Below are 13,417 nucleotides of genomic sequence, written 5' to 3' on the forward strand. Positions count from 1 at the left end.
TATTTATTCAAGAGTCTTGCTGTGGCCGATTCTGCTTTTACTTACTTAATAAGATCTTCCCAAAGAGCTTTTATTTCCCGTTTAGTATGTCTATGCAAAGATTTTAGCTAACAATTCTATAGTTGCAAAAAGAGCATACCGAGTATCCAGATAGTCCACCTTGTTACGCACAAGCATATAAGTAATAAGAACTACACCGCATAGAAATCTGTCGTAGCGCAAAGTAGGGACGGTGAAGCACAGCAATGCAGCGGATATTAGCACTGGATGCCTCATCCGCTCCAAAGTTCTCTGCATTCCAGGCTTTTGGCGTATGCCTCTCTCTTGTAGACCTCGCAGTGCAGTGTAAGTCTTTTGAAAAAAAAAAAGGTTTCTTAGTTAAAAAAAGTTATTTTTTTCAATGAAAAACTACTTGGCTAAGTCCTAGTAGCTCGAAGTGATCAAAATTTAAAGTTTTCCATATGAGCAGTAGTATTGTGGTAAAAAAAATTGCACAAAATAAAGTTTTTGAGGTCGTAAACCTCCATAGCTGCAGCTCATATGTCGGTAGCCACGCCGCTCTTATCACCTAAAATATTATAAAATAGTTAACAGAATTTAGTATATATAACTAGATTTAAAATGTGAGCACAGACTTCAAAGAATGGCTGTTAGAAAAGCTAACGGTACTTTTTTTGGTATAAGTACAAAGAAGGTCGAGTTTAACGAACTATAAAGCTGTAAGATCCTGCAACAATCTCTGTTAACTTCTTACATGCTATTAAAGAGTTTTTATAAAATATTTTAATAAATATAATTTTTTTTTAAGTTAGTAAATAAGATAAGAGGACACAAGGAAACAATCGAGAAACAGAATACTTACTCTCAGTTTACTGTGCGTTTTGATATAAATAATACTAATAAGAATAATAAAACTTCCTTAAAGAATTTAAAACCTTAAACTAGTAGATTACTTAGTTAAATAAAGTAAGCAGGATGCGTAATATTAAGGTAAATAATTATTGAAATAAACTTGCCCATAAGTGAAGAACTGTACACAGAGCGTAAGTACTTCTAGAAGTAGTTTCCGGGAACAAGGCAGCATAGCGAAATTTGAAGTGTAATGAGGCCAGATACGAATGTTGAATGATAAAGAAGAGTAACAAAAAAAAGTCCCACAGTAAAGTCAAGTACCACGCAAAAGCTGCTGGCAAAATAAAAAGTTGAAAAATAATGAATTACTTAAAAGTAGGTGCAGTGAACAGACCTGACTTAGCTTTTTCAGCTTTGTTGTCAAGCGTAAGGATTTCCTGATAAGATTCAGAGAGAAATTTTATAAAGTATAAAAGGCAAATCGCATAAACTAAACAAGAATATGCGAACTGCAATGCTCGATTCATACCACCAAAACATTACCTTTTTTTTTAAGTCAGTTTGCCAAAACTCGAGGACACGCTACCTTTATCCAGTAGATGGTTTAGAATGCAGTTTCATCTTTTTATTCAGCAATTTTCTACAATTTACTATTTGCGTGCAATCTTCTTTTAGTAATGTTTCTAGAGGCCCAATAAATTGAACTTAATCACTACAAGTCTGCAATTCTACTAAGAGCGAATTTATTCCATATATACAATATGTATTTTATGGTATTACTAAAATGCTCGATCTATTCCCGATGTTGCAGCGAAGTACTTGCAAGTAAAAATGTAGCCTCAATTTTACACTCCAAAATTTTAAATTGTCATGAATATTGAATTCCACTATTTTATCTACAATATTTTCCAACAATAAGAATATAGATACAAAAATTTTAAAAAGTAAAGATAGCCGTAAACATTTGTCTCCTGAAAGCATGGTGCGCGTCTTGCCATTAAATTATTACCGCCGGTAAAGCTAAAACGTTTATTTTACGAAGTCACTAACTTTAACTTAAACAGTTGGAAAATGTATCGCTGAGGCACCCCTATCGCATAAGTTTAAAGCTAGGCTATGTATTAAACGATTAAGCAGGTCCTTTTGCACTAATGTCGTATATCATAAAACAAAAAATACTTTATGATATTTTTAGGCCCTACAATACTTAGTTTAATAAACTTAAGAAATAAATTGCTTATAAGCAACTCGATGCTGAGACCCATTATGACCTATTCAACAGAAAATGTAACCAGATCACCAAAAGTTTAGTATAGCTTATAAATACTTTTCTCTAAGCCTCATGGTTTACCACCAACAATAATTTTTTTGCAAGGGCTGTAACTTGAAACCTATCCATAAGGTATTGAAGTTTTACTTTCAATCTTTCGAGAAAGACAACTTGATTAAGCTACTGGGAACCTCTCACACCACTGGATTTAATTCTGCTAGACTCCCGTTATAGTCACGTGACATCTATACATGGTATTTAACACTGCGTGCTTTTAACTCGAGTTTTATTTCAAAAAGAAGATAAGACATTGCCTAACCCCTCGACAGTTGGTGACGGAATTTTTAGTCGAGGTCAGCTGATGTAATCCTTGTTTTGGTCTCTTCGCTATCGCAACGAAAGGCACAAAGGCCTAAGGCATTGCTGAAAAGATGCTAAATTGATGTCAACTAAAGCGATTAACCAGTTTGCCGTTTAGAAAAGCTGCAATATTGCGCAACTACCTCACAACATAATAAAAACAGCCCCTGTTGTGTCGTCACGAAATCTATGTGACTTTTGTAGTTAGTAAGTGCATATAATTTAGTGAGGGCTAAGTTGTAAATCGTATATAAGTTAGCCAGTGGTTGCGCGGCTAGATAGATCTTTTTATTTTATCGCGTCTTGGTGGGGCTTCTTGCATTAAGTAGCGTCGCAGGGCTAGTGAAATTAATCAACAATTATATATAGTTTTTGACCTGCATAATCTTTATTATACTTCGGTCACTAGAGTAGGTAGGGCCAGTGCTGAAAGCAACACTTACACAAAATCTCAGTGAATATTGTTTTATTGGCTTATATTCAGTAGTGGGCAAAATTGTCGAGATTGTTCGACAATCCCCCTAGAAGACTTCGTAGTTACACTCGTAGGGCTTCCAAAAGACCTACTTGAATTTTTCGAAAAGGCCTCTACTAAAGACATCCCAACTTTCGTTTTTCCGAGGAATGTCTCACTACTTTGGCAACAACTTCAATACTACTTAGCCAATAATGGAGGGGAAAAGGGGAAGGAATATTAAATGCAGAGGGAAGCAGTGCACTTCTCGGTTTAAAGAGGCACACTGCATATCCCCTTCAGTTTTTAGGGCAAATACTTAAACAGTATAACCATTGATCGATTTTCTTGGTTTACCACACGTCGAATACGTGGACCAGCGAGATACATGCGCAAAAACTACCTTAATTGGAGAATGCGTGTCCCTTCTTAGACCAACTCTTATGTAGCTTAGACAAACGGCATGTCGTCGACGGTTGCACTCCGTTAAACATGAGAAAACTAATACATTAAATATGTAAATCAGCATAAAGTGATTGAGTTAACCGCTGAGCTACGGAGAAAACTCTCGACTTAGGGTATAAAAACTTACGAATTAACCGTTAAAAACAGGCTCAGGCGGTTGATGACCGGCACAGCTTACAATGTGCTCAATGACAAGTTGCACGACTCTTTGGGTCTTGAAAGAAATGCCCTTTTTTCAAAAAGGCTACGCTTGCTTCTATTAAACTTTTCAGTAAGCATACGAGCCATCAGTGAGCTCAAGAACTTACACACGAAACCAGAATAGACTCGTACTCTCTTTATTTGTAAATATAAAGATAAAAATAATATGAAGTCCAGCAAAAAATAATTAAAACTACGCATAATAGTTAAATTTGCAAGCTTTTTACTACTCCACCTTAAGGGAGAATACAGTCTATAAGCCTCTTAAGAAGCCGTTTTATTTTCCTGCTAAATTAAGCCCGATTAAATATGCTAGGATTAACGGAACGCCGTTTTTGAGCAACTCAATGCTTGAATTTTGTCCAAATGTTTACTCCGAGAGCCCGAGGTAGACTCATGAACCTGTCCCTCGAGAGTAACACCTGTGTACTAGGAATGATTAAACTTTTCTACACAGACAGGTTAAATGCAATTGATCTAACGATAGTTCTTAAGTCGAGATTGAGAGTCGAGTAACAGCTTAAAAAAGCTTTAGTTTCTGAGATGGCATGCAACTGAGCCACGCGTAGGGCCTAACTGCGTTAACAAGGATTTAATTTAATTATTGCTTTTTAGTAAAACCAACGCCTTTTGAGCTGTTACTCAACTGCCAATCTTGACTTAGGCACTACCCATCGCTCAGTTTTACTGAGATCCTGAACTTTAATATAATAGATGAAAATAATAAACTTGGTCGCTCCTCCTTTTTTTTGTCCTCTGTCCTTAGAGGGGTTTAAAAAATTATAGAAGGCCGCTGCTTCTTATAAAGGGGAGTACAAAAACGTGTAGTGTACGTGGTAATAGCGAGTCTCATAAATGAGTATAACGAGAAGGAACCGGAAGTTCTCTAAATTTAGCTGTAGTATGCCGATTTTGATTTATAAATTAAAATAAAGTAAATGAATAGAGATGTATATTTTATTTTTTCTTTCTTTTCTTTCTTCTCTTGATGCGTCTGTCTTTTCTTATTGGGTGTGTTCTTTAAACACTACTCGCTGAATCTGTTTGTAGGGCATGGTCAATAATAAAACCATTACCGAGTATTTGTAGAAGACAAAGAAAATATCAAAAAAAGTGAAGCGTCAATGATACAAAAGAGCATCTTCCCAACGAATAAAGAAATAACAATCTAAAGAACTTAAAAGATTTGGTTTCACTACATTTAAATCAAAACTTAACAGGAGTGAAAGCTTTACCCTCACATTTCTAATGGGTTTATATTAAAAACTTCTCTGCAGTTTTCTTACTCCTAAACGTCTTAAAATTTTTGTTAACTTAATTTAAAATTAATATCAAGTAAAAAGTTTTATACATCACGAAAGAATTATGAATTGTAAAACTGATTTATTAGTTAAAGTTGAAGAATTTCCAAAAATTGTGGAATCAAACTGGCCTCAAACGCACCCGCCTGTTGACCGTCTTTACTCACCGAGCCTCACAACCCCAACGTTTTCAATGCAAAATGCACAGAGGGTAATATTTTTTTTTCATTTTTTTATCTTAAGAGACTTAATACATTTTTAAAAAGTATATAAAGTAGCCTTCTCAGTAATTTCATAAAAAAGTTTATTATAATAAGCGAATTGTAAAAGTTAATTCCTAACTTTTCACCATAGCCAACTTTGTTTGTAGAAAATCTTTAAAATATTGATAAAATATAATTTAAATAATATTTCACGTTATGATAACTTTCGGACATCTTGAAGTGAATCCCATTCGATTTTAATCTAAAATATTATTATCACAAAACTTTTTCTATATAATAAATTTGAAACTAAATAAATAAGCAAAAAGTATTATTAACTTTATAATTTACAAGTATTAGAAACTTATTAAATTTTAAAATAAAAAACTTTTAAACTATTATTTATTAAAGGTATATATAAGTTTCATGTTTGAATACATTATACATAATAAAGTAAAAGTTAGTAGACTTATTAAAGGATAATAATACTTTATATATTCTCATCAATAAAGCTATTAACTTTTATTTTTAGTATAATAGAAATTTATTTATATTAAAAAACAAAGCAAAATTATTAAGAATAAAGCTTAAGTATATATTAAAAATAAACTAGTTTGTTTAAATTATTGTAAAATGCTCCTTACCAGATCAAGATTTTCCTCATCTTCATCTTCATCTTCCAATTCAAAACGTCCTCCAGATCGATCAATTCTGTTAATCGAATGTTCTTCAAGTCTTATTGAAACTTTTTTTTTTGTTGAATCAAAATCTTCTACGGTTCCCTCTTTGAAAGTCGACAGCTGTGGAGTATAATCCAGCGCGAGTTCTAGTAGCTGTTTTAATATACATAACGATAAATAATTATTAAATTAAAAAGTAATAACTAAAAATTAATAAATAGTAAAAATAATAAATTTGTGTGAATTTCTTTTTTTTTTAATAAACGCTAATTAAAAATTTAGTTATTCACATAAATGTAATAAGAATAATTAAATTTACTTCGTGCCCAGCTGCGCGCTAATATAATAAAAATAGAACTTTGAAATTACAAACCTCATAAAAAAATCTTATAAATCCTTTATAATTATGTTGCCGTAAAATATGAGTTAGACAAGATAATTTTAAAATAAAATTTATTTTAATTTGGGTTAAATTCTAAATTTGAAAATAACTATTGGCAAGTCTTTAAATAAAAATCATTTGTAGATCTACCTTAAAAAGTAAAATAAAAAAGGCAAAAAATATATGCCAATAAAAATTTAACTATAAAATTTTTAAAAACTGGTTTAACCCTGATTAATATTTATAACTTTTAACGTGTCTTATAATAAAATTTTTTTATGTGATCCTTGAATAAAAGTAAAACACAAGGAGGCGAGTAATAAATAATCATTTAAATTCAAACTTTCCACTATAATTAAGTCTAATAAAATTTGTATTAATTTCTTTATACAAACTGTAAAATATTATTGAGTTTATATGATTATGGCAATAAGTATATTAAGAAATATAAAATAAATTATCTTTAGAAATAAATGAAAGCAATAAATGAAAGCAATTGATAACAAAAAAAATCTTAGTTTTTTAAAAGAAGCTTTACTACAATAAAATTTCAAAGCTTATAAATATTAATCTATTAAAGTTAAAAAAAAAATTTACGTAATCGATGACAAAATTTTAGTTTAAAAACTTAGCAATATAAATGATATAAAAAACTTAAACTATATTATTTTTGTATACTAAAAATATTAAAACAAAATTATCAGCAGTAGTTTTAAAAGACCGTTACAGAACCTTAAAGTTAAAGTTAATGAATATAAAAATAAAGTTTTATATTATATATATATAAATTTGTTATAATATAAAAAAGGTAATTGCTACAAATCAGATCCACAATGGCTAAAATATTCCCACTTTGCGTATATTTAGTAATTGTAGATATCCTGAACCACATTTAATAATACAGTAGCGCAAAAATTATTTTAATATAATCTAAAAGCTCAAAAAAACAAAAAAGTAATTCAGAATATACATCTATAAAACTTATTAAACAAAACACTTTCAAATAAGGCATTAACTTACGTATTTTAGTAAAAAAAAAAGTCGTAGTGTAAAGATAGTTTTACAATTGTATAGTAGTTACAAAAAGGACAAAAATGCCATACTTTAAAGGCGATGCGTTCACCTTTCCTCGGAAAACCAATAAATTTAGGATAACTTTCATAACTTACTGGAGGACAAACGTATATAAAACTTTGATTAGTTTGTTCATCTTTCTCTGCACTTAACTTTAACACTTCATTATTTGAAAGTGGCTTCTCTGGAAGCTCTTTAGAGCAATACGATGTATTTATTTCTTCCGAAACAATGTTTGAAAATTTCACAGTATCTTGTACGAATTTATTTCTTTCCATTTCTGTTTTCATAAATTTTTCAATTTCTAAATCTTGTTGCAACTGCTGCTTTTTTTTTTGATTAAATTTTTTCCTTTGATTTTTTGTAAGTTGTTTAAAAATGGAATTTTCAAGCTTCGAATTTGTTGATAAAGGTTGTCTCGTAGCTTCTTTTTGTCTAAAAGTTTTAAGTAAATTTTTTTCGTGTTCTTTAATCGATCTCGACTTTATAACTGAATCATCCTCAAAAACTTTATTACGTTTATTTAAAGAAAAAACTTGAGGAGGAGAAGTAAAATCACTTTTTTTCCGTTTCCTTCCAGGACTAGAAAGATTCTTCTGAGAACGTTTTTTAGACTTTTTAATTTCCGGTGTTTCGTGCTTTCTTTTCTTATTCGTCTTCAAACTTTCCTTTTTACTTTTTTTCTTTAAATTTTCCTTCTTATTAGATTTTAAAGTATTACTATCACATAATAATATCTTTGATTTTTTTGTCGAGGAAACTGGCAGATAATTCATACTATTTACAGTTGTCCTATGAACCAAAGTATCAAGCTCAGTATCATTAAGCTCACAAGTGCCAGGACAAACGCTGGCAATTACGATGTCACTGTCCCGAAGTAATTGAAGAGTTGAGTGAAAATCTGGAAGCAAGTAATCTTCCATTGACAAAGCCAGAGTTTCGCTAGATAAGCCATAGCAAGTTGCAATATTTTCGGCGACTTTACCAACTGTATCACAAACATTAGGATCCACGGCATGCCAACAGTGAACCGTTTTATCACCTTTTCGCACTTGTAATTTGAATCTCATCTCAATAGTAAAACTTCAGCTATTTAGCCTCTAAATTCCTCATAAGTTTACAATAGAAGAAAACTCTCTCAGCCCAAAATACAAGTGCAGAAGAAGCAATAAGACCTAGGAGAAAATAGGTTTCGTTTTGAATGACACGTGAAGAATATAAACATGGTTCTTTTCTGGGGACAGAGCTTAAGTTGGTTAGCTCACACACAACTCTTGTTCAGTAGTATAGAATTACTTATACTTTGATAGTTATGTAAAATAGTTTAACATAAATTTAAGTGGGGTTTGCACTGCTTTGAACCTTCTTCCTTAATTGATAAGTCAAATATTACGATAACCTCTTCAAGGATAGTAAGTTGACACCTTTTCTTAAGATATTAATAAATGCTTTAATACATTTGTTTCCAAGGACTGAAAATAACTACGTTAGTTAATAGAAAGTGTAAAAAGTACTTAGGTACTTAAATCAATATATATAAATTTTTATGTGAAGATCAAGACTCAAGTTTATCGCACCTAAAAATAATTTTTAAGCGCACTAACTAAATTATCTTGTGGAGTAGAATACATGGCATCAAATAAATTAATAAATTACAAAATATATACAAAAAATAGATAATATTTCATATGATATCCCCTGAAATATAATTTCTTTTTGATTGCTTATAATATACAATTATTGACTTGAGAACGCTTTGTGTAGCAAGTATGTAAAATCCTGAGGCAACGCATGATTTCCTTCCTTCTAAATATGGTGGTTACTCGCGTTTTTAACTTTAATAAGGCAACCTTTGACACTGAGAAGGCCTTCGACCAGTTTAGCATAAAAAATATGCTGCAACAGCTGCGCTTGTTTTATCGTCCCTCGCGATCTTTATGGGGTGTTGAAATCATATTTAACGGTCGCGACTTCAGGGTGTGCGTGGGAGGGTACACTATCGTCGTTGCGATCACTGAGAGCAAGAGTCCCTCAGAAATTTTATCTCTCTGCCCTGCTGTAATAGCAGTTACAACAAATTAATCTTTCACCAACTAATTATATTTATATCTACAAAATTTACTTTATTGAAATAGTATTTAAAACATAAATACAAGGATGACTTAGTGATGGGTTAAATTTGAAATTTTGCAATGTTATTCTTTGTTTATTTTTGTTAAGTATATATCGGAAAATTACTAATTATCAGCAAAGCAAAGCCCTTTTTGTCACAAAGAAGCGCATTACTAAATATTACAGTATACACAACATCTAAAACACAATTAAAAAACACAAGATACATAAACACAATTAAAAATAGAAAAACCAAAAAAAAACATAGATTACAAAAACATATTGTATAATACATTAAGTATAAAGTACGCAACTATAAAACACATAAATAAACAAAAATACAAACACCAAACAGAAAAACACAGAACACTAACCCTCTAAGTTTTCATAGGGAAATAATCCGTAATTAATCCAATCAGAAACCTGAGAAATCACCAATAAACACACAAGAAAAGAGAAATATATCAACACATAAAAATTTTTTATTTGACCTGTCTTATTAATTGGATACAAAAATAAACAAAGTAAAAAAATTTTATCGGGTTCAATTAAACTTATTGGTATGGAATCATATTTTGGCCTTTTGTGAAGGTGTAAATAAAGTACGAAATTGGTCAATAAAGTACTCCTTGCTTTTAAATACTTTTTTTTATATACATTTTTATCAAATTTGATACACTACACCACTACCGCTGGTGACCTTTAAAAATAAGGTAATTCCTTGGTGCCCTCAGGCGAAATACCTTGGGGCTCTCGTGGCGGCCGCACGTAAACTATATCGCAGGTCAAGACGGCAGTTCAAAATTTTTACCCTTTACTTTGTGTCTGAAGTAAACCCTCGCTGCACAACAAACGATGGTTGTATTGGTTGTGCATTCGACTGATCATGACATATTCGTCTACTGCCTGGCCGGCAATAGTCTCTTCGCTTCAAGTGAGACAAAACATGCTGTTACGCCTTAAGTCGGGTGCGCTATGGTTTGTTCGAAGCGAGGTCCAACATAAAGACCTCCAGATTAAACTCTGGGTAACGTTTTTCGACGCAATGCTATCGCCCCTTCGGCTCAATCAACACGCCAATCGATTACTGACAGATCAGCTCAACTCGAAAATCTAGGATGGCGCACAGTGGACTCTAAATATATAATATAGTCTAGGGGTAGAGTAATTTATAATAAATACATATATAGGAGATTGCTTTAACACAAGCTTAAAGCTAATATGTACGCTATTACCCTATTAAGAGGACCAGTAATATTCTTAAAAGAAAAAAGGAAAAAAGAAAGATTAACGGTAATCAAAGGATAAAGGGGTCTCCCCCGTTTCTTGCTTTTTATTTATCGTTTTTGGTTTACTTATTATACCGCGCATTTACATCGCGACGTGCCCGCCCGTGTGTTGCTCTATACGCCGATAATATAGCCCTTATTCGTCGTCGGAGCTGCCCGTCCTGCTATGCCATTTTCTGTACCGCTATCTTAACCCTTTTGCCTTCTGGTGTTCTAAAGGGTAAGTTGCTATAAATGCGACCAAGGGCAAAGCATTCCTTAGCGAAGAAAAACGCGTTTCCTCGGTGGCGCCCTTAACCGTTGATGGTAAAAAAATCCTCATAGTTCTCTCAAGCAAAATACCTGGGCGTCATCGTTAACGCACATATTCGTAACGGCAGCACATAGTCTATACAGTGGCGGAGGTTAAGGCAGCGACCAAGGCATTTTAATTTTTACTATGCCACAAGAACGAGCTTTCATTATGAAAAAAAGGCGGTTGCCTGTGTCTTGCATTCAACCATTAATGGTATACACATTACTGCGTGAACCTCCAATTCCTAGGCAATAGCGTCCGCACTCCAAGTGCGACAAAACACGTTGCTGCACGTGATGACAAAAGCGCCTTAAAATATACGAAAGGAAGCACATTAAAAGGGCCTCCCACCAGGTCCATTGAACGCCGTCTGTCCGACGCAATGCCATTGCCTTTTATGACCAGCCAGTCTGGCACACTAACAGCCTATTAATGCACGAGCTATGAGACGAAGCACCTTATCAGCGCCCACGTGACATGTTTTAAGCGCTAGTTTATTTATTTCACAGGTGTTGTTTTTACTTATTAAATCTTTGACAGGTATACTTAATAACTATTTGTTATATGATAAAGTAAAATGTATATTAGAAATATAAGATATTATAATATAAAGTTATTAAATATTCAACAGGGTAATAGTTTTATTGATAAATTTAAAGACCTCGGGAGGGCTTAACACACCCAATACAAATTAGAAAAAAAAAATTAAAATCGTACTCGGGTCATTTTATATGTATATACCACAGTTAGCCCCTGAGTAGCCCTCTTCTATACGCAGGTGAAATAATTTAAATTATCAACCTATGGCTGGAATGTATTTGACTGTGTTCAACTTGTAGTATTAAATCATGGTCGCATGTTTAGTTGCCTTCTCCTTATTATAGATATAATAATTTTTCCTTTTAAGTAAATTTCAATTTTTTTTTTATTGTTTATATGTGAAAAAAAAGCCTCTTAAAAAAATCGGTTAAAAAGTATTTTTCAAGGACAACTACCAAAAGCATGACGGCTTGCTTTCCTTATTGCAGCCCGTCTTTAAATAATATTGTGGCTTTTAGCTCACTTTTATAAAAGTTTTATTCACTTTCACTTGATTTAAATGTATTTTATCAACCCCCCGCCCTTAATTATAATTATTAAAGATTTAAGGCACCACATACCCTATCAACTAACCAGGAAATCATTAAAAAAAAATTTCAGATAAAAACTAGGCAAAACTTTATCACAGACAAAACAATATAGTAGATGCTCTACTGGTTATAATAAATGAACAAAACAACTTGAGCGGCGGAAAATTTATAATATATGAAAATAACGAGAGCGGTAAATGTTATAACTTTTATAATAATTATAACGTTTTTTGGAGTTACAAGGTGCAAAATTAACAGAAATTAGAGTAAATTCAAAAACTTGATAATAATTAGGCAAACTATGACTAAAATTTAACGATAAGAGAATACATGAGTAGACATATTATACAATAAAGAACAATTGAGAGTTAAAGCAGTCAAGAACCTTAAATTCTCCCACCGGGTGGGAAGTTTGCTATAAAACCATTCTGACGATTAAAGACCTCGTGCTGGCCAAATTAGGTACTAAGAATAGATTAGTTAGGGCTATAAGAGTAAAACTAAAAATATTTTTTTTACATACTCCGTGTTTATGCTTCTACGCCTTCTGCGTAGTATTCACTAACTAGAGGTTATTACGTAAAAACAGAGGTAGGTTTTTTTACTTATACAGATTCTCTTGCTGGTCTTCCTCGGCCTTTTTATATATGTTTTTTATTTGCGCTAAGGCTCTCTGCCTATACAAAGTTAATTCAATTTTGAATGTGTTAAATTTCTAGTACAAGGTTAAAGTTTAATTGAGTTAGTACTAAAGGAAAAAACAATTTTTTGAAAAACATAGCTTAATTTAGAAAAAATTTTTAGATGTCGAAGAAGTAGCAAAAAGAGCATATAACTTTTTGTTTATTATTAGCAAAGATCTTAAAGAGTTAATAAGCGCAAGTCACAACCATTAATTGTTACCTTGAACCCTTTGACTCATATTTTAATAAAAAGATATTTTTTGTATTAAAAAAATTGCTACTTGTAATATATGAATAAGTAATTTTAGAATATAACACGAAAATTCTATGTAGCTTAACTATGTGACAACGAGATTTATAGCCATGATTATCAGAATGTAAAAATTTTTTATTATTGGCCACGCAGTAGCATGGACCCTTGGAACTCTTTAGAGGGCAGAGCGTATTGCTAACCAGAGAGGGTTTAGTTTACAGGCACGTTTTTCTTGTGGCCATGTTTTTATTTTAAGAAAAAAACGAAATACATTTTTATTAGCGTTAATTTTTGTATATAAAACTTAATAATAAAAGTGGGAAATGCCATAAAGAGGTAAGTATGTTCATCCTGGCTCTACTTAGAGACACCGTTCGAGTGCTACCAGAACTTTGGCATCTCTCGTTAGTTGA

At 32.1% G+C, this 13,417-nt stretch overlaps 1 protein-coding gene and 1 long non-coding RNA gene across 2 annotated transcripts; both read right to left on the reverse strand.

The window, feature by feature from the left end:
• Positions 1–12: 12 nt before the first annotated feature.
• LOC135121914 (nurim-like) lies at positions 13–2,117 on the reverse strand. The gene is made up of 6 exons (XM_064046194.1): positions 2,060–2,117; positions 1,247–1,342; positions 1,017–1,183; positions 413–568; positions 140–351; positions 13–90 (listed from the first exon to the last, which is right to left on the reverse strand). The coding sequence occupies exons 1-6, from the start codon at positions 2,115–2,117 to the stop codon at positions 42–44; spliced, it is 738 nt and encodes a 245-aa protein (XP_063902264.1). The 3' UTR covers positions 13–41.
• Positions 2,118–5,313: 3,196 nt separating this feature from the next.
• LOC135121906 (uncharacterized) lies at positions 5,314–7,964 on the reverse strand. Its single transcript, XR_010279156.1, has 3 exons — positions 7,272–7,964; positions 5,751–5,939; positions 5,314–5,368 (listed from the first exon to the last, which is right to left on the reverse strand). It is a non-coding gene; the product is annotated as an uncharacterized LOC135121906 (long non-coding RNA).
• Positions 7,965–13,417: the final 5,453 nt, after the last annotated feature.

Source organism: Zophobas morio, unplaced genomic scaffold, assembly GCF_036711695.1.
Source record: "Zophobas morio isolate AGI-343-1 ecotype UQ-CSIRO unplaced genomic scaffold, CSIRO_AGI_Zmor_V1 ptg000789l, whole genome shotgun sequence".
Lineage (NCBI taxonomy): Eukaryota > Metazoa > Arthropoda > Insecta > Coleoptera > Tenebrionidae > Zophobas > Zophobas morio.